Source organism: Catharus ustulatus, chromosome 12 (assembly GCF_009819885.2).
Source record: "Catharus ustulatus isolate bCatUst1 chromosome 12, bCatUst1.pri.v2, whole genome shotgun sequence".
Lineage (NCBI taxonomy): Eukaryota > Metazoa > Chordata > Aves > Passeriformes > Turdidae > Catharus > Catharus ustulatus.
In genome coordinates, this window is record NC_046232.1 from 408,435 (window position 1) to 432,413 (window position 23,979).

General features: G+C 43.1%; 2 protein-coding genes across 8 annotated transcripts in view; one reads left to right on the forward strand and one right to left on the reverse strand.

Annotated features, from left to right (window-relative positions):
• The first annotated feature begins 204 nt into the window (after positions 1 to 204).
• Positions 205 to 5,631, forward strand: FBXL22 (F-box and leucine rich repeat protein 22). Its single transcript, XM_033070417.1, has 2 exons — positions 205 to 1,710; positions 3,582 to 5,631. The coding sequence occupies exons 1-2, from the start codon at positions 1,289 to 1,291 to the stop codon at positions 3,925 to 3,927; spliced, it is 768 nt and encodes a 255-aa protein (XP_032926308.1). The 5' UTR covers positions 205 to 1,288; the 3' UTR covers positions 3,928 to 5,631.
• A 2,642-nt stretch (positions 5,632 to 8,273) lies between these two features.
• The window catches only part of HERC1 (HECT and RLD domain containing E3 ubiquitin protein ligase family member 1), a 95,780-nt gene continuing 80,074 nt past the window's right edge, over positions 8,274 to 23,979 (reverse strand). For all 7 annotated transcript variants that reach the window (XM_033071136.2, XM_042779661.1, XM_033071139.2 and 4 more), the window contains 20 exons: positions 23,426 to 23,527; positions 23,119 to 23,292; positions 22,539 to 22,832; positions 21,854 to 21,919; positions 21,607 to 21,732; positions 21,049 to 21,187; positions 20,408 to 20,589; positions 19,667 to 19,822; positions 18,010 to 18,132; positions 17,344 to 17,446; positions 16,502 to 16,671; positions 13,684 to 13,822; positions 13,244 to 13,413; positions 12,745 to 12,914; positions 12,423 to 12,588; positions 12,056 to 12,132; positions 11,388 to 11,640; positions 11,003 to 11,155; positions 9,827 to 10,132; positions 8,274 to 8,942 (listed from right to left, as the gene is read on the reverse strand). In XM_033071136.2, the coding sequence (XP_032927027.1) occupies positions 8,757 to 8,942; positions 9,827 to 10,132; positions 11,003 to 11,155; positions 11,388 to 11,640; positions 12,056 to 12,132; positions 12,423 to 12,588; positions 12,745 to 12,914; positions 13,244 to 13,413; positions 13,684 to 13,822; positions 16,502 to 16,671; positions 17,344 to 17,446; positions 18,010 to 18,132; positions 19,667 to 19,822; positions 20,408 to 20,589; positions 21,049 to 21,187; positions 21,607 to 21,732; positions 21,854 to 21,919; positions 22,539 to 22,832; positions 23,119 to 23,292; positions 23,426 to 23,527 (3,255 nt within the window). In that variant the 3' untranslated portion in view covers positions 8,274 to 8,756. The remainder of the gene's footprint in view (positions 8,943 to 9,826; positions 10,133 to 11,002; positions 11,156 to 11,387; positions 11,641 to 12,055; positions 12,133 to 12,422; positions 12,589 to 12,744; positions 12,915 to 13,243; positions 13,414 to 13,683; positions 13,823 to 16,501; positions 16,672 to 17,343; positions 17,447 to 18,009; positions 18,133 to 19,666; positions 19,823 to 20,407; positions 20,590 to 21,048; positions 21,188 to 21,606; positions 21,733 to 21,853; positions 21,920 to 22,538; positions 22,833 to 23,118; positions 23,293 to 23,425; positions 23,528 to 23,979) is intronic.

A 23,979-nucleotide genomic window follows, 5' to 3' on the forward strand; every position in this document is an offset into this window, starting at 1 on the left:
GTTGCTTTGTTGTTAATTTGGGAGTTTTTTAATTAATATTTTTAAAATAGTATTCCTGTATGTATAACTCTGAGAAATCTCAGCTGTTTAAACCTGCTCAAAAACAAAGATAAGTTCTTGAGAGTTGTAAATGCTCATATGAGAAGGAGGAACAACACCTGCAGACACACCTTTTAAGCTGCTGTTTTCCATTGACTGCATTACCTGGTATGTGAAATCTTGTCCATTTTGTGGCACAGACCAGAGCTGTTTCTGAAGGGGGAGAGGGAACAGCAAGATTAAATGACAAAGGATATAAAGCTCTAAAGAGCAGCAGTTGTTAAACAAAGCTTACTGTATACAGTAGAAAGTTACTAAGAAAAGCATGCAGCAGAAGGAGCTGCCATTTCTGTGTGTATGCCAGCTGTGTTCACACACACACACTCCAACCTGCCCTTGTAGCTTTATTTAGGAACAACTTTGCTACATTTTCTCCAATTATTGTAAAACAAATACTTATACCTGGAAAACCACTTTCATATCTCCTTTTTTCACCAAAGGGTGGAAAAAAAGGTTTCTATGGTAACAGAACTAAACCTACAAAACCAGAACAGCCAAATTTGTAAAACTTGAGCCAATAGAAGACATGTATTAAAAGCACAAGCCCACAAGGAACTAAATATAGGCTTGCTGTTCCCGTGTGTGTGTCATTGCTCCCCTCCTGCAGAAGGTGGGGACACTGCCAGCTTTGTTTGTAGAATGACAGCTCAGCCTCAAGTAACTGTGGGCAGGAAACTGCCCCTACCTCTGAGGCTTGTAAACTGAACTGCCTTACTGTGTGTGTGCTTCAAGGCACCCAGAGAATATTTCAGCTCCTTCTAAAGAACTGCTTCTGAGAGTTCTGTTACCCATGTAACAGTCCTTGACCATGAACCAAAGATGAAACCTCAGAAAAATCAGTGAACAAGACCAGAAATGGTGTACACTGCAAAACCAAAGTGTGGCTCAGAAAGCCAGATGTCCTGAATGGGAAACATTGACAAAGATATGCCTGACAGCTGTAGCTACAGCCCCACCCCACTCCAGTAATTCAGCACAAGAACTTTGCTAAACTTCAGCAGAGTCTGTAAGGGAAAGAAAAAAAAAAATCCCTTTTAAGGAAGCATTTCATGACAGTCAAGTTGTACATGCCCATTCCATTCCCTTGGACAAAGGAAGCACAAGCTGCATGCAAGGTTCTTTTCCTTTCCCTGTTCTGAGCTTCTGCACCATTTGTTAGCCAAAAATAAACCCCATTCCACAACCATATATGTGCAACAGCCTCCTGGTGAGTGTGAGCCCCCTCCAGCACTGCTATTACTCCACGAGGCCAAGAGACTGCCACTGCTGCTGGGCAATGCATATAACCCAGCTCAACCGGGAATGCCTTCTACATCTCTTCTCTTTCCTGGACAAAAACAGCAGGAAAAATCTAGCAAAAACATGTCACAAGTTGCTAGAAGTGTTCCAGGATCCTTTACTGTGGTCTTTGTTGAAGTTTCATTCTCCAGTGGAACTAAAGAAGGATAATTTTCTCCTGGGACCTGCTTTAAAACACTTATCCATCTGCTGGTATTCAGAGAGAGTCAAGTTGTGTAACATTGAGGATTGGATGAAAAACAGTTTCCAGAAAGACTTCTGTAAGAGGCATGAGAACACTGTCAATGATTTTTTACTAGACGTTTGCAACAGGTACGTTCTGTGGGTGTGAGTGTACAATAATTGCCTTGAGATGATTGAAGTGTGAAGTGAGAGTTATTACAAATACTCCATAGTCCCGCCTGAAATGGAGCATGAAATATGTGACTGCTTTGCCTTTACTACTTTAGTGTGAGTTCATTTTACAGTACACTTCATATAGATTTTCCTTAAGCCTACTTTTTCCTTCTTTTTTTCTAAGAATTAGTTATTAATATGGGAAAATGCACTCCTGCATCTCACACTGTTGCTCAGTTGAACTGCACCATTCTGGCAGTGTCTGGGGGGTGCCTGGAGCAGAGCTCCGATTTCAAACAGTGAACACGCCTCATTCCAACCAAGTTCAATTAACATGTTACTAAGGGCCAGCTTTAGCTCAGTTTAAGAAATAAATATTGCTATTACACTGAAGTTTAAACTCCTAGCTTCTTCTAAACTACAGTGAGGGATGAGAAATGCTGCCATGAAAAGGCAGCTCTGGGGAAGGAGCAGAGCAGTGACAGGAGGTGGCTCACAGGGCAGAGCCAGTCCTGTGTGTGGGTAACACCAGGGCTGGCTCAGTCCCAAAGCAGAGCCAAGGGGCCCTGGCAGTGCCTCCCTGACACCGCTGCCACAGCCAGCCCTCAGCTCTGGAACAACTACTGAAAAATCCAGCAACTTATAGGATAGTGACAGGCCAGAGTGTCTTGGTGAAAGCCAGCAGCAGTGCAATCTCTTCTCCTTTCTGAAGGACTGAAAGACAGCTTCAAAACAGGGATTAAATTGCAAGTGCTGAAGTAAATGTTCTAGAACAATTGATAAAAATCTGGATTAATTAAGGAGACATCAGTACACCTGTTCCTAGAAGGATAATACTGCCCCTTGTGGCTGCAACCCATTGAAAGCATTCCCAGTCAAAATTTCTAGCACTGTGTACAAAGAAAAATACAAATTATGTACCCAAACTCCTTGAGTTTGAAATAATTTTATTCTGCTAGAGCCTTTCTTGACTGCTTGCTGCCAGCTTTTTCCTCCAACTGCTCATAAGAGAAAAGAGTTAGAAAAAAAATTCTGTCTAGAGGTCTCGCGAGAGCACCATTAACACAGAGCTGTGTGTGATGCTCTGTTTAGCTGAACAGGTGGATGCTGAGAGGGGGCTGAGCCAGGAGCCAGACACAGCACAGGTTTGCAGGTTGCTGCACAGGGACAGCTCCTGAACAACATCAACACTCCAGGAAAGGGACAGGCCTTTCCTGCACTTCCCCAGGCCTACTCAGGCAGTAAGAAAAAGCTTTTTTTCATTTGCTGCACCATTGTTTATAACAATATAGTTACCAGTTTCAGTGACTCAAAGGGAAGTTTAAGAGCTTGGTGGGGTTAGAAATCAACACTCCTCAGGAAGAAGCTGGCACCTATTCAGTAAATCCAAGGAGATAAAATATATCCATAATTCCTCAAGAGTGGGAGTGCTTTACTTGCTCATGCTCAGCACATCTGCACCGCAGTCTTCTCTCTACTGTCTTCCACTCCATCCTGAAATTGATCTCCTCCCTACTGGGTCTCCACTGTCTGTGCCTGAAGAAGCACAGCACCACCCAACTCCTTAAGAAAATACGGTGCAGCCGCAGCTTAAATAGGCCTCCACATGGCCCTGTGCCAGCTGAGCTGGAGCTGCTGCCATCACAGAAAAAGCAAAGGAGATAAGCTTTGCCTTTAGTTAAGCTGAACATTAGGATCTACATGCGTGCTCACCTACTGTGCCTCCTTGCCCCTCCTGATGAAGAGAAGGCATTTTTCCAGCCTTCACATTTACTCTTGATGCACGTTGTTTCTGCAAGCTCTGTGATTTATTTTTCCCGTCTCACCTGTCACCATCCTGCTTTCAGATGTCCAAATCTGCTGTCTCTGACCCTCTCTGGATGTGGCCATGTTACAGACGACTGCATTTTGCAGCTTCTCAAGAACTGCCCAAAGCTGAGGAGCCTCAAGCTGGAGAACTGTGTGCAGATCAGTGACCACACGCTGGAGGCAGTGACCCTGCACGGGGCATCGCTGCAAACGCTCCATGTGGATTTCTGCCGCAATGTCACACGGGCTGGGCTGGACAGAGTCAGGGCAAAGTGTCCTTCAGTGATGCTGAGGGCAGACAGAAGTGGTGACATGATCCCAGACAGTAAGCCAGAAAAAAAGCTGATGCTTGAAAAAGCATCAAGAAAATTGGTTCAGCTTTAAATGCAGCAAAATAATCAGTGTGGGTATTTTGCATCACTGAGGTTGCAATGAACTGTGGCTACTTCCAAGGGTTCTGGTCAAGGCCAAACAAATGGTTGTTTTGTAAAGGGTGTACTGGGAAAAGGCGTGCATCTCCTCCTGGATGTGTTTCAGGAAAAAACATTTGCTCTCTGTTGTTCCTTGAAACTGGAAAACCCTGCACTGCTGTCACAAAATGCCAGACCTGCTGAAAACTGCAATTCTGGCACTCTCCTGCTGCAGATGCACCTCACTTAGAAGAGGGAAGCAGTGGTGTGTTTAATGAGGCCAAATAACTTGATGGAGTTCAAGAAATTTTATGGATTTTTAGGGAAGTTTAACAGTAGTTTGACACAGTGCAGTAAGTCTGATGGCAAGGTGCACTGACTGCATGGAAGAAACACAGAGTGAACTGAGGCAGAATGAGTCACACAGGGACCTGAGAACACAAACATTAAGGAAGAGCTTCCCACTGGGTCACAAGGTTCAGACTGGACCCTCACTTTCAAAACTCCTCATGTAATGGGCATAAAGCCACAGCAGAGTCACTGTAGCCACTGTAGGATTGTCACCAATTTCAGGGCAAGAGTGATTAACAAACTTCTGTTAAAGGAGTTATCCCGACAGTCATTCCATCCAAAAAGGAGAATAACCACTCCCTGAAAGTCTTTCTAAAAAAAGCAGAGTACGGACCACCAGCACTTCCTCAGTGATTGACAGTGGCAGCTAATTTACCAGACTTTTTTATTTAATGAGGGAAGCACAAATTCAAGGCACACAAAACACAGTTAGACCCTCTGCATGATGTACTTACATAATGTGAGATGCACCAAGTGATTTTATAAAGCTGACATTAAAGGAAGTGCAATACGAACAAGTGCTAGTTCAGAGAACTAACCCACAAGACTGTGACGAACAGCCTGTAGCTTTACATGCTAAATTAGGAATACACTACAGACCAGCTCTATATAAACACCCATTTCTCACTGCAAAGTACAAAACCAGCAGCTATTTTCATCTCAAAGCACAAGACTGTCCCTTTTCTGCACACTGTTCTGCTACCTGGAAGTGAAACGTTTTCTAACATGCTTTTGATACTATGCCACCAACTACAAAATTTGACACCAAAGAGGACTTTACAGCTCTCAACATAACTGAATATGCTTACTTCTCCTTCTGATCCTGGTTAACTGATCCAGATATCTTGGGTATTCTCTAAATTGGCTCAGCTAAGAAATAAATCACAGCATTACAGCAACTTAGTCAATCAATGCTGCAATTCTAGAGAAACATTTGACCAGTACAAGCATCTGTAAGAAAAACTCACCCAGAAAACCCATGAGGAAAATAAATTATTGCATCTTCATTACTTAGGGATATTTAACAGCATGACACTGTAAAACTGGTATTTCATTAACTCATTCCTAATGTTCAAGTAGGGCCCTTGGGCACCTCAAGATAAGGAAGAAAACTGGAAGTACATACAGGACAAACAGCAATCCTCAGGCAGCACTGACAGCTGCAAAAGGACATTGGTGAGCTGAAACAGATTTACTGTGCTGTGGAAATTGGGAAGTTGACACAACTCATACCTTGGATACACAACAGCAGTTCTGAAACACTAATCTTAGAGAAATTAGGATTTTAGTTTAAAAAGTTAAAAGTTAAAAGAAACTGGGCTTGAGATAGTTACCTGAAACTTAAATAATTAATTGCCTGTCAATTTATGTTTGCTCAGCTGTGCTTGCAATGGGAAAGGATGAAACTAGTAGTTAGGTCCAAAGAACACGAACAATTGCAACCAGAAACTCATTCTTTGCAAAACTGGAGTTGCCCCAAAAGCCTTTTATATTGTCATTAATAGAAAAGGTCAGGGTGAGGAAGACTCGCCTTACTTCCTCCTTCTAAGACCCCTCCCCACAAAAACGACCCCAGACTTAATTCAAGAAGCCGACCACGCATGCTTAATAGCTATTCAAGCTAATTACCATAGGAAGCAGGGGATGGGAGGGGTTGGTATTATGAATATGTATTTATTTAAACCTTTTGTCAATAAATAGACTCTGTGATCACCTGTAATTTTGCAGTGTGTATTAGGGGGCTACCCCACGCTGCTGCCCAGTGCTGAATAAACATACCCTTTCTAACTTTAAATTGTTAGAGAGTCTTTTGTCCATCACAGTTGAGTATCGGTACTAGACCAATATTCATATTTTGGTAAATCAGTTCCACACACTGCTGAGAAGCCAAAACAAGGTAGGGATTTCTACAGCCACTGCAGCAAGCAAAGAGACCTCCAGGTGCCACCAGCTCTGCCAGCACTCTGTGGTGAAAGACGAGTCTGCACGCATAACAGGAACAGATTCTCAAGCAGCTACAAGATATGAAAGCACATTTGCATCTGTCTACATATTACTTAAGCCTTTTTGCCAGTTTTCTACCAGGACTGGGGGATGGGGGGGCAGGGTATTTTGTGATGTTTGTGGTTCAGTTTGTTTTTTCTTTTCTTTTATAGAGCTAAAAAGGGGCATCAAACACTCTCTACTTGGTTTCTTTGTCTATTTGTATAACAATGCTCTAACTTACTACTTTGTTCTTCCCCTTCTTGAATGAATATACTTGTTCATGACATGGTAAAGTCTGAACACAATTGTATTGATACATTTTTTCAGCATCAATAATGAATTTTTTTTACTTCACAATCCAATTTAAAAATTCATTATATATAGAAATAAATATAGAAAATGATGATATTTTACTTAGGGTATTATGGAAGGATGAAAACTTGTCTATAATTTTCTTTAGTTCCAAGCCATTGAAGTTCAATCGAGCACAAACCTTTAATCAACATCCCCTCTGATTTTACTGTAAACTGCCTGTAAAAAGATCTTCATTATCCAGAAAGCCAACTGCACAGTCCACAAAGAACTGCCATTTTCAGGCACAGTTCTATTACTTTCTGTGTTGATTAAAACAGGCTGACAAATCAGTGCCACTAAGTCAGACACATCCATGAGGTGTAGAAGGCAGTAACACAGGATAGAACACTGCAGTTTCCCCATTTATTTAAATACTGTATTTTTTACCTACTAAAGCTACAATTTAGGCTATACATCCTCACAAAACAGTGATGGGACACGAACATCTCAGTCCAATTAGAAATCTAATACACAATGAGGCAGGAAACCAAGTCTGCATGATTTCAGAGCCCTGAGACTCAACTCCTGATCTCCCTCAAATGTTTCACATTGCAGTGCAGTCTTTATCAAAGCTATCTCCTTTTTCAAAAGCCAACAAATAGCCCTGACTGAGAGAACCTGGCCAGATAAACCCAGATTTGCACATTTTTACAGCCTACCAAGCTCTCCCTCTGAGCACTGTCAGCAATACTGCAGCTCAGTCTTGGACAACCAGAAAATTTCCCAGTCAATCCTCACCAACATACAACAGACATGAGAGAAAACAGCAGGAATTTCTGCCCTCTACTCCACACTCAGATGGACCAGCCTTACCCCTGGTGAGAACACTAATGAACTGATGTACACTAATGAACATTTTCAGCAGCCCTCAGTCCCCACAGCCTTTTCCCAAGGAGCTGAGGGAGGAAGAGGTTGGGGGAAATGTGGGCAGAACAGCCCTGACTCACCTGGGAACAGCCTCTCCCCTTTTCCTCCTCCAGGTACATCCTGCTCTGAGCCCCAAGCAGTGTTTGGAGTTTGGCATCAGCCACGTCCTTCATGGAGACAATGAGCAATTATCAACTGCCCAGCACCTTGCTAAGGCACAGAGCAGAGAGATCTCCTTGTGCAGCACTGCTGTCCTAACCCAACAGGAACATCAATCACTGTATAAGCCAAACCATGCTGATCTTAATAGTTACAGCTGCAAAACAATGAGACAGAACTAAAAATATGAGTAAAATCCACAGCCTCGACTATTACCCTGTCCCTTCCATTTTAAATTTTGTGTACTCTGAGCAGGAATAAACTACATCAATGTGTCCATTAAAAATTATTATTATTTTGCCCAAAATCTGAATCAAGGTGGCAGCATGCTGTTACTGTCAACAACTACTCTGGACGAGCAAAAGCAAGAAGGAACCAAGCACAGCATGAACTTGTATTGCAGCATAAGGAATGAAGAGCAGACCAGCCAGGGCTGCAGGCCAGGAGCAGGCAGAGCAGGGCCCACACAGCACAGTCCAGCAGGGTAAACATTTTCAGATGCTTCACATGTCACACCCTGTCTCAACACAGTAAGACTATAATCTATGAGAAAAAATATAGAAGTATGAAGCTTAAGTAAACCAACCACAGTTCACAAATACATACAAGCAACCAAGTCTTGAATTTGCTTTATTTTTCTCTGCAGAAAGAACCCTGCACAGGCAATTCAAATTAAAACAAAATAAATATGTGAATATTCATGTAAAACTGTCCTGGCTAATGAACAATTATACACAATGTACACCTCTTCATGTTCACTGGGAGGGCTTACAAATGTGCTATTCCCAACAAAAATGCACCAAAATGTCTCCATGCAAACTTATCAAAAGTGACCAAAAAAGGAGAAAAAAACTTACCAATCATAATTTTTTGTTTTGTTTTTCCTTTTTCTTTTTACAATCACAAAAAAAATAAAAACATCTAATTTTTGTTACATTTAGAGTAACTAAAATGTGGCCACTGTCTATTAAGATCTGGTTTTATGCTCCTAAAACATCTATGGTTACTGTAAAATTATGTCAACGATGAACTGGACTTGGGGCACTATTTGTAGTAAAAGGAAGATATGATTTTGTTCACAGAATGTTAATAATCTGTGTCTGAGCCCTCTGCATTGTCCACATTCCGGGAGAGCATGTAATTGTCCATGTCTATAGACCTGCAATTATTGATTGCATAGCGCAAACGCTCTGCCATGATTAGTTGACTGGAGTAAGGTGGGAGCCTCAGTTGAAAGAAACAAGTCTGTGAGGTAGGCAAGCTGTCGTAAGGCTGTGGAAATGGATAAAAGGTGGAACACTGGTAAGTTGTGAATGAAATTAAAAATGCAACATATACACATTTCACTGCTTCTTGCCTCTATCATTTTCACATTCTAGTTCAAATTCCTTTTAAGAAGCAGACTGACCTCCCTTGTTTACAGCATTTATTCCATCCTTAAGTATGTCCAAAACCACTGTAGCAGCTACTCTGCAACTAATTCACCCCACCAGTGAATTCAGTCTTTTGAAAAGCTGATCACACTGCTGTTCAGCAGCCCACTGCAAGATCCCAATGCTCACATTACATACCACAGTGTGCCTTAGCATGAGGCAACCTGAGACACACCTAACCAAAAGTGACACACAAACCCCATTAGCTGAGATTTACTGAAGCTTCTGGTTCGTGTTGTTCACAGTCAATGTGCTTACACTGCACAAAACCGAAGGTAATCCAAATGAATACACCCTGTATGTAAAACAATATCTATAAACTCACTGCAGTGGTTTTAAAACATTAAGAGTTCACTAGCAGTCATACATTGCCACTTAACAAAATTAAAACTTAGAAAGAAAATCACTAAATGAAAAGAGATTGGAACAGTTACAGTAGACAAAGGCTTGTTTTTTTCTTCATCTCCAATCACCAATTCCACCAATTAAGATGCAATTCATGAAGCCTATGTCCTTCTACACAACCAAAATGTCTGAGTTTATTAACTCAGAGCATATCCCATCCCATCCCACCCCATCCCACCCCATCCCACCCCATCCCTTTTCTGTAAATTTACAGTTATGGAAATTGTCTCCTAGTGCCAAAGCATTAGAGTATACTGGAGAGGAAATTAATAGTAATAATAATAATAAATAATAATAATAATAATAGCAGTGTCTTACCCTATCAACCTTCATTATTTGGAATCGCTGAGAGATATCAGCTGTGTTGGCTGGCAATCGAGATCTTCCTGACACAAACCTCATGAAAAGGACTCTCTCCTCATTTGAAAATTCTTCCAGGGTGTGCCAGAACCACTGCACCAGCTGATGCTGCTCATCAACTTCTCTGTATCGTACAACTTTCTTCAGAACCTCCACTGATATTTCTGGCATTCCACAGACCATCTGCTCCAACTGCTTGGCAGTCAGAAGGGACAGCAAAGGAACGGGAACAATCCAAGACATTCCTTCCCTGACAGCAGCCACCTATTGGCCAAAAACGGGAGAGATCTTTGAAGTGCAACTGTAAACTCTGCCACTTCCTGCACCATCCAAACACACAAGTGACTTGAAAAATGGCATTGAGAGACACAATTACCAATGTCTGCCAAGCACTGCCTTCCTCACACACAGCCCCTGCAAGGGCTGCATTGTTTCTCAAAATCCTGGACAATATCACAGATATTTTTAATTGTAATTGCACAATAACGAACACGTTCTAATCCAAAACAGAATTATTTAAAAAAACTTACAAGTTGGCACCACAAATAACGATGGCTAAACCAAGCAACTGTTAACAGAAAAAAGACTTTGTTGCAGCTCAGATGTATGGGATTTGGTACCTCTGATGAGAAAGCTGTTTTCTAATGCAGGTAATATCACACAGGCATCTTTACCTTATAATTAGAAAACTGCTTTCACAAGGGTCCCTATGCAAATAGGCAATGAGCACTTCCCAAAACATCCAGCGAAGTATTTGCAGGATTTGTTTCATAACAAAAGAGAAACAGTTTCAAGTTAAACAAATGTTTGTCAACAATATTGACTTTAGCCAGTCTCTGTGCTGTTCACATCTCCAGTTAGAGGACCCAGCATGCAAAACTGCAGGTTTTTTCCTCAAGTAGGGCTACTCAAATGGAAGACCACCTCTGATTCCTAATGCTCTTTTGCCATCTGAGCAATTACTGAGAAAAAACAAGGCTACATTTTATCAAAGGGCCAAAACAGTTTGTGGGGGAAGAAAAAACACAGAGACCCAGAAAGACGCAGACAGCCAAGCTTTTCTTATCATTGAATAAAATCTAATGGAAATAGGCACAAATCACCCCCTGTTCCCACTAACAATGGGGCTCTTACCTGCCGGTCCATTTCATGGAGTCTGTACTCAATTGCCCTCTCCACATACTCTTTCCTGTTTGAAAAGGTAAGTGGGATACTGTTCCCTCCAGGGATTATGGGAACCATTTTACCATCAGCACTTTGGCCAACAAAAGAATCTAAAGGAATCATCTGTTATGCAAAACAGGAAAAGCATAAGTCACTCCAGTGATCCAAGCGCAGCATTTTATTGCAAGTCATCTGTAACTACATATAGTAAGATGACAGACTATTCTAAATGCACACAAGATACTTGTTATTCCAAGAATGGAGACTAAAATTATAGAAATACTGACATGAAGGTCAAACTGATAAAGTAACTGCTTTCAGAATAAATCTAAAATCACCAGCTTTCTTATCCTACCTCATGGAAATTCTCTTCGGTAATCCCACTGTCTTCAATGTGAAGAATGCTGTTGAGGGTCTGCACATAGAGCAGATCTACCTCCTCCAAATCCTCCAAGATGAGTGGGATACAACAAAGTTGCTTCCAGACCATTGGAGCCAAATGAAGATCTAATGGCTTTTTCGTACGAATAGCTACACCCATGAGAATGCCCAAGAACTTAAACTGCATCAGATGCTCATCTAAACATGCTGAAGGGTTAAAGAGAAACCTGAAGAAAGACAAAGAAGAAGTGAAAAGAGCATTATTTCTATGCTACTTCGTTAGAAGTAAAAGGGAAAACACCTCAAAGAATAGCACAGTAACTGCCAGCACACTTATCAGCAAGGGCTGTCTAAATAAGACCATTGCTATCTTTAGCTGTTAAAACACTGGAGGTTGAGGGAGGCAGAACTCCTGAGCACAAAGCCTGGCATCTCAATGACACTGCATTCTGCCATCAGCAACCCAGCAAGCCCATGTTAAAGTCATGCCCTGCCTCCACAACAAAGTAATCACACACCCCGAAGGAAAAAATATACTGGAGACAAGCATGAAGTCTCATCATTTGGTATAAAACAGTCAGTAGAAGACTTGGATTTTCACCTACTACTATCTGCAATAAAAGTAAGTCCTGGACAACTTACCTATCCCTATTGTAGCCTACTTCAGCTGTAGCATTTGGGGAAGGAATAAGCAGGTCTACTATTCCAGTTTCCAGTTCCTTAAAATTCAACAACAAAAAAGCCTTCTTAGAAAGAGAGAAAGCAAACTTATGACAGAACTATTAAGACATTATAGCATTGCAAAACAGAATATTTCACCACAGTGATGACTACTCCTTACAAATTAATATGAAACACTGAGAGAAAGTAAACATGGTAGGATGATTTTAAGTAGTGAAGAAATGTTTATTTCAGGACCCACCTTTATGTCAAGCTACAATGTTTTTTTTCCTGAGACTGCACTGTGACACATTCCTGCTACACATTTCCAAAATATTCCCAGACCTACCTGACACATTTCTGTAATGGTGTCATCAAACACTCCACCTGCATCATCAGCTCCTTCTCCAACCAGTTTCACTTTCCAGGCACGGGAGGGTAAGCGAAGGTCTGACGCATTCAGCTTTACCACTTGCCTTGCAATCTGGACAAAAATGGGCTTGCACTTGCGACCCCTTTGGTAAAAGAGACACAGCCACAGATATAACTTACACTCAGGAAGAGGCTCTGAGCCACTTGGTCACGAGAGAGCTCAGAATGACCAGCAGAAGGCAATGTATCTATGCCAGCATGCACATGAGGTTAACCAGGCCTGCGAGAGCAGCACTGACCTGGTGGAGATCCTTTTCACAGTGATCTGGGGCCCGTAGTTCTTGCCCTGCACCATGGTTTTGCCGATGGAGCGCACCATGGGCAGGGTGTACACCCGAGGAGCCAGCAGGGGCCTCAGTTGGCCCTGCACAATCCCCCAAGTTCCAGCATTGTAATGAGATGTGCTGTTCTGCAAGAGAGCAAGAGGCAGAAGCAATGTAGCAATATTCTTTACAGAATAAAACCCCGACTGCCACTTCAGTGTTCCAAGAAATAGTTCAGCACTTGATTTTAGTTCTGAGGTTAGTAAGCTTTCGGAAACCAGAACACTGACTTGTCAGTGATAGCATAAGTGAAAATGTAAAGCAATACTTTCACAAAGTTTGATTTATTCTGGAATTACTTTTATTATTTTTTACCAAAAAGTTACAAAGCCTGTTACTAAGGTCCATCTAGATCTGGTCAGAAACTCTCTAGCAGAACAACACAGGCAAGGCAGGTTTTCAAATGGAATTTTACCTGGTTATTGGGACTGAGGTTGAGTAATCGCCATGAAGAGTACATGAGGTCAGAGAAATGGTACAGCAGTCTCAGCCTTGCTCTCACTGTGTGAATGCTCAATTCCTTCAGTGCCCCGTACTGGGGTGGAATAGCATCAGGTAAACCAAGCTGCAAAGGCACCGAAACACCTGCCACAGAAACAGAAACCAAGCACTGTCTGAGAAGGGGCAGCTGCATTGCTTTGGCTGGCATGAAGCTGATTTTCCTGGCAGGAGCTTCCATGGTGCTCAGCTGCCTACTGGATTTGAACCACGACAGAAGCCAAATGGAGAGTAAGATAATTCGGACATCAAACAAAACAAGGCATGGCTATAAAACAAACCCAATTTTGTCCCAAGCATTGACAAGTTCTCGAGGCACTGGTAGCCCAGGTGGAAGGGAAGGCCAGAAGAGCTCACCTGGAGCGCGGGGGGGCACGGGTGGCGCAGTCCAGGCCGCGCTGTGGCAGCGCCCGGCCGAGATCTGCCGCACGTTCTTGCCCTGCAGCACCGTCACCAGCGTGGGTTCCCGCACGTGGTTCGTGTGGCCCAGCCCCAGCTGCAGAGACAACAGTCAGCTCTCTGAGCAACAACTCACAGCAGATGCTAAAACATCCTATTTGTTCACATCATGTCATAAAAAGTATCTGCCGTATATATATATATTTTCACCTTTTATTTTTGACAAAACACTGCACCTGCACCCAACAGGAGTAACAGATCCAGGCGCCAAAGAGACCTGAAAACAGCTGGAGACTTCTTGAAAAACCTTTCCCAGACTGAGGATCTGATCCATGCTGCTAAGTCCTGTATTGCAGTCTTTCATACACAGACAACAAAGCTCCTGCATCTCCTCTGTGCTATTTATACAGCTTTTTTGCTCTACAATGTAAATGCTGGTTTATAAAAACACCATTTGTGTAAAGAGAATGTTTACTGAAGCGGTTGTGACTTTTCACTGAGTTTCATATCGTATCCTAACTTCATATTCTGTACATTAAAAATTTTGTATGAAAAAAGTCTATTTTTTTTCCTCACTTCATATAAACCAGTATTTCAAACCACAAGGAAAATCATATAAACAGCTTTCAGAATGAATTTCTCTACATTTTTACACTATCATTTCTCTTCCAAAAATATGAAGTACCACATGAAAAAAAACCAAAAGTACAGTACAGTAATTTCACGATTATAAGCCGCTACATTTTGACTAAAATTTTGGTCCAAACCCAAAGTGTGGCTTATAATCAGGTGCAGCTTATATATGGACAAAGAACGAAAAGTTGCTGTTTAATTTGGAGGACAGGTGTCTGCTGAGAAAGGCAGGAACTTCTCTTTGAAATGGAGAATGTAAACTCCCTCCCTCCAAATTATTATAATTTTGAAATCACAGGGCTTTCAGTAAATATAGGGGAATTAGGAATAACAGTTCTTTACTAGGGAAACTAAAATAGAAATACAGTACTACAAAGAAACAAACTCCAAACCCTGACAAAGTCAGAGTACAACCTGACCCCGTCAGGCAGGGTGTTGGTAGCAGTCCCATTAAATGGTGGCTGCAGTTGTCCTGCAGTGACAGATGTGATTCAGTTGGAGCAGTGCTCCTGTACAAGGTGCAGTTTCCTTCCGGAGGTCCAGTGGTGATGTGGAGAAATTCGGTTTTCCTCTGGAGTCCAGTGGAGAAAGGGGCTGCCCTAGCGTCCCAAAACCTCTGTTTTTATTTTGGTAAGAAATGTTGGGCTCTTCCTCCTGGCTGGAGCAACTTCCAATGGGATGCAGTAATTTTATCAGTCCCACAGTGGGACTCAATGGGCCATTAGCAGAAAATGACTCACTGGAGGAAGGATGGGTTGTGAAAAGATAAAGAACAATGCCCTACTGGTTTCAATGGATGGCCCATTAGCAGAATATATCCCACGGAGATAAGGATCACTGCCCCCACTCTAAACAGATGGTGATAGAGTAGATACCTTTTATCACACTCTGTATTGTAACATGCGCCTTATAATCAGGTGCAGCTTATAATCGTGAAGTTACAGTAATTTCACGATTATAAGCCGCACCACTTTGACTAAAATTTTGATCCCAACCCGGAAATGCGGCTCACACTCAGGAGCGGCCAATATAAGAAACAAGTTTTGAAATTTCCCAACCCGGAAGCGGAAGCCGAGGTGCCGAGTCGAGCACCTGCCAGTAAAACCCGGGATTGCGCGATTGTTACAAATTGGTTACTCTGTTGTATGGCGGGTGGAGGCGGGCTCCGTGCCGGTAGCATGGAGGGGGAGGCGGGGGACTCCCTCCTGTCGGCCCCGCAGCCCACGGGGAAGGTGGGGAGCCTCCGTCCCCGCCTGCCGCTGCCGCAGGGCAGCGCCGGGCCGGGACGAGTGAGCCTGGCAGCGGTGGCCAGCCCCGAGTTGGGCCACCTGGCCCTGTCAGCAGCCCCAAGCGGGCCGGGCCCGTCCGGCCCTGGGCCGAGCCAGTAAACCTCGCGATCCTGCGATTCTGTAACTAATTGGCAACTTTGTGGCACGCGGGTCCTCGATGTGAACGACAGTGCGGCTTATAATCAGGTGCGGCTTATATATGGACAAAGACCTAAAGGTTGCCAACACCCGGAGGTGTGGCTTATAATCAGGTGCGGCTTGTAATCGTGAAATTACTGTAATTTTAAAAAAAACACCTCAAAGAAGTTCCTCAAAAATTGTTCCAAAAACCTTGCTCAACCAGCCTTCTCAAAAACTCTATCCTAAGACACCACAGAATGAAGTTTGCCCAAATTTCCTGAAACAACAGTAGCTAATACATTGAGAGGCTCTTTCTTAAATTTGCAGCCTGCAGTTGAAGAATTTGAATAATGTATGTGCTGAAGGAAGAGAATTCCTCATTTACTAAATTTCTTTCTGACTTCAAAAAATTGCTCCATTAAAAAGGTTCATTTGCATTTCCATTATGGGAAGCATCTAAAGACTTCAAAACTGATTGACATCAACCATAAATTTTACTATGTTGAAAAGACGATGACAACTTAAGAATTAGGAGAAATTCTGCAATTCTTCCAAAAAGCTTGGGTTAGAGTAATTTGGGTAGCAAGTTTTGAGTGCTTTCTCAAAGTGTTACCATAGAAGGGCAGAGAGAGTGAACAAGAAAATAATGGAAAATGCCTAAAACATGATCATCCTGAGGGAAGGAAAAGCGAGGCTCTCTCCTCCCCAAAGGGCAGGAGCAGAGCAGGACGTACCTGGCCTTCGGAGTTGCTGCCCCAGGCGTAGACATCTCCTGTGGAGGACAGGGCCAGCGTGTGCTCAGCGCCCACGGCGATGTCCTCGATGAACACCCCAGCCAGCAGTGGCACCTGTTGCGGCCGGTTGTGATTGCGGGCACGGCCCTCGGGCAGCCCGATCAGCCGATCTGCAAGGCAAGCACAGGCTGCAGGGGGTGCAGAACAGGGGGATTCAGTGCAGGGCAAGCAGGGCAGGGACACACAGCAGGTCTGTGTCCCCTGGGCCTGGGACACAAGGGAGCCCTGCAGGGATAAAGGGCTGGGTGCTCCCTGCAAACCTGTGCTGCCTACAGTGCTCATTATCCTGCTAAAGCTGTTGTGTCCATGGTCAGTCTGAAACAAGGCCAAAGTCTACCAAACCAAGGCCTCTAGATTTAAATGCATGGGTTTATAGCAAACATAAAGTAGCTGACTTCAGAAGTTTCCCCATGTTTCATTCAGTGGAAATCCTCCTGCTCAGATTGTTAAAGGCCTGCAAGTACGTGCATAATTAGACAATGTAAACTTTGAAGTAACCCAATGCTTTTGGATGTGTGAAATTCAGTGAAGTTTTAGGAAAATGCTCTTCAAAAATTAAATTAGTAAAATGAAAGGTTATTCTGAGATTAAACTAGACAGAGCTATAAATCTGGATTTCAGGTGTATGTTAAAATTGCTTTGTTCAAGCTTTGAAGTTTAGATTAGGGCAACATGTTTCTAAGAAGTAGTATTAGGTCAGCCTTAGAAATACGTCTTAATGTTCTTCCTTTTCACCTGCACAAGCCCATACATGGAAATGTCCAAAGAGCAGTTTGTCTTACCTTGGCCAAAAGTATACACATGACCATCTTTTGTCAATGCAACAGAGAACTGAGTTCCACAGGCAACTTTTTTTATTCCAATTCCACAAAGAATATCCACTTTCTATGGGGTAAAGGGAAAGGAAAACCAGATATAGTATTACAAGGATATGAACAAAAAGCAAACACAAATTTAATCTGTAACTCCTGCTTCCAAAAAGAAATTTTTTTTATTCTCACTTTGCAGCACACACATTGTAGGATTATTTTAATACAGGAAACAGAAACACCGTTTTTTTTTTTAATTGAATGAACACCTTATTCTATGTATGATGACTCAAAATACCATTTTTTTACAGGGAGTGAGGGGGAGTGGCATGGGAAGAAATATAAGGGTGTGTAAACAACCTTCTCCCCAGTTTCCAAAAGAAGAAATCTCTCTCCTCTAAGATAAGTCTTAGGTTTTCCCTATTTGTATTTGTACTGCTACTGGGACACAGCCACTGTGATGTACACTAAATTCTTGAGAGCAGCAGGCTCAGCATAATGTGCCATCAGAATTATTTGTGCCAGACTGTATAATAAAGCCATGGAATTAATGACATCTGGAAATCATGTTCTCAATACTGTACAACACCGCTGACAGCACTCAAAGTTTGCAAGGAATCATTTCCCTGGGAATCGCACCTGTGGTGAGGACTTTGCAGTGGAATTTCCCAAACCAAGTTTACCATAATCTCCATCTCCAAAAGCCCAAACCATTGAGCCATCTGTTGACACAGCCACAGTGTGATTGAGGCCACAGGCCACCTGGGAGAGAGAAATAATGTTACTACCACTGCTTCTGCTGACTTAGTGACTCAAACATACCAACTACCTGTAAGAAGAAAAACTGTGTTTTAAAAATGAACTATCCCTGTAAAACCACTACAACTTCCATTGCTTATTAGAAGGTCTTAAAGGCACTAAGGACTGAAAAAGTACAGCAGTGTTTTTTCAACACTTGCTTTCTCTCAGCTCACAGAACCAAAGGATAATATTACCCTTTGGCACACATGTTCCCTGCTTAAAAATACAGAAAATCTCATGAATTCATGTTTAAAAATGCCTACATCTTGAAATGTTAAAATGTTAAAAACATAGGTAGTTTTTCACAAAGGTGATCAAAAGAGTCAGGAAAGTAATTACAGTAATTTCACGACTATAAGGCATACCCTTTTGACTAAAATTTTCCCCCGAACTTGGAAGTGCACCTTACAGTCCGGTGCGCCTTATCTGATGCACAAAGTTCAGAAATTTGCTAACCCGGAAGCGCGAGCTGAGTCAGGAACCGTGGGAGCCGTGGCCGCCGGGCGGGGGAAACCGGGAACCAGCGCGGCCACCGGCCGGGGAGAAGCGGGGGGAAGTGTCGTGGCTGCGGGGAAGCACCAAGAAGTGCCCCGGGAAAGCGTTGAAAAGTGGTGAAAAAGCACCGCGGGAAAGTGCCGAGAAGTGGCGAGAAAGCGCCGCGAAAAAGCACCACGGAAAAGCGGCAAAAAAGCGCCCCGGGAAAGCACCGAAAAATCGCCCCGGGATAGCACCGAAAGGCGGTGAAAAAGCGCCCAGAGAAAGCACCAAAAAGTGGCGAAAAAGCGCTGTGAGAAAGTGCCGCGAAAAAGTGGCGAAAAAGCGGCGCGGGAAAACGTGGAAAAGCGGCGAAAAAGTGCCCCGGGAAAGCGCCAAAAAGTGGTAAAAAAGTGCTGTGGGAAAGCGGTGAAAAGCGGCGAAAAAGTGCCATGGAAAACCAGTGAAAAGTGGCGAAGAAAGCAGCACGGAAAAGCAGCGAAAAAGCGCCACGGGAAAGCGCTGAGAAGCGGCGCCACCGTCGGCTGGGGGGAAGCCGGAACACAGTGCCGCTGCGCACTGGGAGCTGTGAGCCATGCCAGCTGGTGCCGGGGGCGGGCGGGAGTGCCGGGGCCCGCTGCACGGAGAGGGTGCCTGGCGCTGCATTTAAAGGTTACACCGATCTTTGAAAAATGTTTGCAAATTGAGCACCTGCCAGTAATTCGTTACTTTGTTCCACGCTGTGCGGCTCCTTGCTGCAAAAAAATAGTGCGCCTTATAGTCCGGTGCGCCTTATCTGATCTACAAAGTTGCGAAAGTTGCCGACTCCCAGGGGGTGCACCTTATAGTCCGGTGCACCCTATGGTTGTGAAATTACTGTATTTTAAAAATCATGCATAGTCAAATTCTGCCATCATAATCAAAATAAAAACCAAGGTTAAAAACTAAAACTGAACACTTAAATACGTTAAAAACATGAGTTTTAAACTAAGATACATTGCTAATTTTAGATAAACCATGCCTGGCCAATCTGGTAGCCTTCCAGCGCTGTCACTCTTTCTGGAAGTTTCTTATTGGAAGTATTTCCAAGCCCCAATCGACCATAATCACCATTTCCAAATGTAAAAAGTTTGCCATCTGCTGTCACCACAGCTGAGTGTTTGAAGCCACATGACATCTGGAAGTAAAAGAAGTGTTATTTTTACACACATTTTAGATTTAGGTGGGAGTTTATATTGACTATTACATGTACATATGTTATACCTTTCTTGACCCTAAACTATACTCCTTGTTAAAGAGCTAAAACAGAGATACTGTTCCTCCAGCAACTCTTCTCTTAACTCTTTTCAATGGCAATGTTATGGAGGGGGACTAGAGGATATTTGCATGAAGAATTTTCTGTGTGATTACCTCATTTTTTAATGAAGAAACCTCCAGAAGAAAGTAAATATGGTTTTGTGCATTGTTAGTACTTAGGAGGAGGTCTTGGGGGCCAGTTATGGCCAGGACCTGACAAGGACAAAGGGGAGCTTATAAATCCTGTCTGCATTTGATCATCTTTAAATCCCCCCTTTCCTCTGCGCTCTCTCTCTTTCAGTCCTCTCCAGCACCAAGTGTGGATGAGTATCTCTGTGGCGCTGACACCCTTGAACTGGAGATGATCCCCTTGGCACCTAAAGCCCAGAGCAGCAGCAGTTGCTGTTCCCATGCAGCTGCTCAGCACAGGACCCCCAGGGCTGGAAGGGGACAGGAGCAGTCAGACCTGCACAACTTCCTCTCCCTGCAGAGCCTCGATCTGCCGGGGCCGGCGCTGCCGGTCACTGTTGCCGTGGCCCAGTTTGCCATAGTCCCCATCTCCCCAGCTGAACACCTCCCCGCTTTCTGTCAGAGCCATGGAGTGCCCATCAGACCCACATGAGGTCACCAACTGAGTCACAACAAAGCCTGCAAAGACAAGACAGAAAGTAAAGCTCAGCATCACCTATAACAGACTCTTACACACATTTATCCAGAGGTGCCTTGTGGTAGCCAATTAGGTCTGGGGAAAGGAACAAACTGCAGTAAAGGTTTCTTTTTACAGCAATTGATTTACTTTGATTTTTAACTAAATCTTTGTTTTCTTATGGAGAACTTGGACTTCTATTCTGCCATTAGTTTTGAAGTTAAACTAATTTGAGCAGTTGTCCCTGAAGCCTTCTAAAAATTAAGGAATTTTAACAAACTGCTATTTAGATCTCAAGGAAATATGAAGATCTCATTTAGTTGTTCACATTTTAAATTAAAAACTACAATGTTTTATGGAGTAAATCTGCAACAAGAGCATCAGCAGAAACAATTACACTAACTACCAAAATGCTTATTAGTGCTCCATCACTGGATTCCTCTCAAACCCAGCAGTTTTACCTTGCAGTGCTGAAATGACAGTTAAGACATGAAGATCATCAGAATTCCCTTGTCCCAGGCGCCCATAGCTCCCTTCACCACAAGCCAAAACGGTGCCATTGGCTTGGATGACAAAAGTACAATTCTGACCACAAACCACCTAGGTTAGAAAGACATGAAGGAACGTTAATAAATTATATGCTAAATGCAGCAGTGCTGTAATACTTGCATTACAGTGCAACATCTCCTTTTAATTTGTTTTCTTTGCAATTATATGAAGACAATATTCTACCAAGTCAATGTTATTTCAGGAAGCAAAACTGCCACATGTATTATGTTAAAGTTGTGTATGTATTTTCAAATCATGCTCATATGAAATAATTCTTTGTTGTCAGATTTCAGTGGCTTCTTGGTTTGAATTTGTCAAGTAATTTAAGCTTTCCTTTCTAGTGAAACCCATGTTTTGAGATAGAGTAAATTCAACCAACAAGTTGAAAAGACATTCAGAGAGGGATTTTGACAAGCTGTACAAACAGTAGATGGCAAACGATGAAAGCATGAGTGGCTCTCAGTGATCACCTGTTGGGCCTGGGAGAAGGAGGGTGCTGCCACAGGGATCATGACATTCCTGCCAGCCTCTGCCAGCTGCCCGTGCCGCCCTGCTCCCCACAGGTACACCTCACACTTGCCTCCCAAGTGCCAGTCCTAGGGAAGAGCAGGAAATAAGCCTTCAGAACAAGAGCAATTTCAACAGCCTGCCATATTTCAAAATAATAAAAAACCCTCCAGAACACCCCAAACCTTTCAAACTAGCAATTTTACTGACCTCTGGCCTTGATGTAGCCCACGACATGATCTGTTCATCCATACCATTGATCCACTTGCTGTTATCCTACACAGCAAAAGCCACATTTACCACATTCAGCTCAAGAAATGCATGGTATTTTTCTGTTATACAATACATATTTTCCTAAGAACAATATTTAAACTATTCTTAACAATTTAACAATAACAGCAAATGTGTGCAGACTAGCAATGACACTGTTATCCATGACCTGTGACCCAAATCAATGAAAGAAAAACTAAATTCAGGATGAAGTAATCTTTTTCTACTTACTGATGCATAAGGCTCTTTGAAGTTTCAATTGCAAACACCGGCTTGAAACGTTATAAGCTTGCTTATAAAAAATTCCTAATCAAAAATTTATATTTTGGATTGACACTAACAAAATCATTTGGTGTGGGAATGTGACAAAATGTTACTCTTAAAATAGCACCACAAAGTTCTGCATTTCTTCCTATCACATATGAAAATTACTATCATACTTTTGGGTTGTTTTGTATTTTAATATGCAACTGACTTGCACTCATTATACACACACACAGAAATCAATCTTAACAGTATATTCCAACTTACACTTATTACTGGTGCTTATGTTACTAAATATAAATGTTTACAGTTCAGAGATGTTCACTGCATCATACCACGTGCACAACACATCAACTTTTACCATCAGGAGAGTAAGCTCATCCTCTGGAACAGGCTCCAGGTCTGGGACGGTGAAGGACTCTGGGAACTGAGCTCCCTTGGCCAGGGCTTCAGCAGCTTTGATGGTAGTGGAGAAGCACTCAAGCCAGGCCCATTCCGTGGGGTTCCAGGCAGAGGGGTCAGGGAGGCAGCTCTGCTGGTGAGGGGGCACGGGGGGGTTGCAGAGTAGCTGGTCCAGGTGCAGCCCCACGGCCAGGGACGCCAAGCACTGCATGTAGGGGCTGTGAACCAGCTGGTCCCCACACACCACGTGGGGCTGCAGGGTAGCAGGGAGAAAAAGGCAACACCAGTTAGAAACACTCATCAAGCACTTCAATACACCAGTCCTTAAAAGTTAGTCCTGCAGAACAATACCTTCCTCCTTAATCGAAGTTTATCTAATATTTTAAGTATTTTCAAATTAGGAGACTACTAGCTTTGAGACCAGTTGAAGGTATTTCAGGTGGAATGCAGGGAAGTGGGCTCAGTGGTGAAAGTTGTGAGCAGCTGAGCTGTAGGGAGAGCCCTGGCAGGCAGGAGATGCAGGTGTGCATGGCTAGTACCTTCTCATAGGCATACTGCTCCTGCAGCATGACAGGCAGGCGCTCCAGGAAGGCGCGCATGCATGGGGCCATGTTCAACCCCAGCACTCCCTGCTGCCGCAGCGCCGTCCTGCACGTGGCCAGCACGTGGTTGGAGGAGATCCATTCCGAGGTGCAGTTCACCACCAGCACGTCCTGTGCGACAGCAGTACACAACACGGCACAAGTTAACAATTCACAAAGCTGGGTCATCCGGCTCCACTGATTTATCACCAACCATCTTGGTTTTCATAGGGCCAGAAAACACACAGAAACATTTCTGTCTCACCTTTGATCTGTTAGAGCAGGCAGCTACTCCAACCTCGGGGATCCACACTGCAGTCTGGATAGCTCCAGACCCTATCACAACACTCTGCAACACTGAACCATCCTAGGGAGAGAAGGACTTGGGGTCAGGTGCAGACCTGACCAGCTACAGTTCTGTTTCAAGTGCACACACATTCCTAAGGGATGATACTCTCACAAGCTTTCAATACCTACTGAAAAACTGAACTGCTTTACCTAAAAGCAAAAACTAAACGCAGAAATTTTTATCATATTAAGGAGATAATATAACTAAGGATTTAGAAGTGTTTAATTATCCACTTTATCTGGTTCTTTAAAGAGTCCTCAAGAGAATATTGCTCTTAACTACAAAGGAAGCGGCTGCTTCTGCAAAGCCTAACTAACGTGACCAAACCTACAGAGTCAATCAATACTGAAGCATAAAGTACTTCAATGGTAAGTGTCATTTCAATTTCTATTTTATTATTTATAAAGCTTTAACATTATTTTACACCACGCTTTCTCTAAGGTATCTAAAACGTGGGGGGGTGGAGGCTG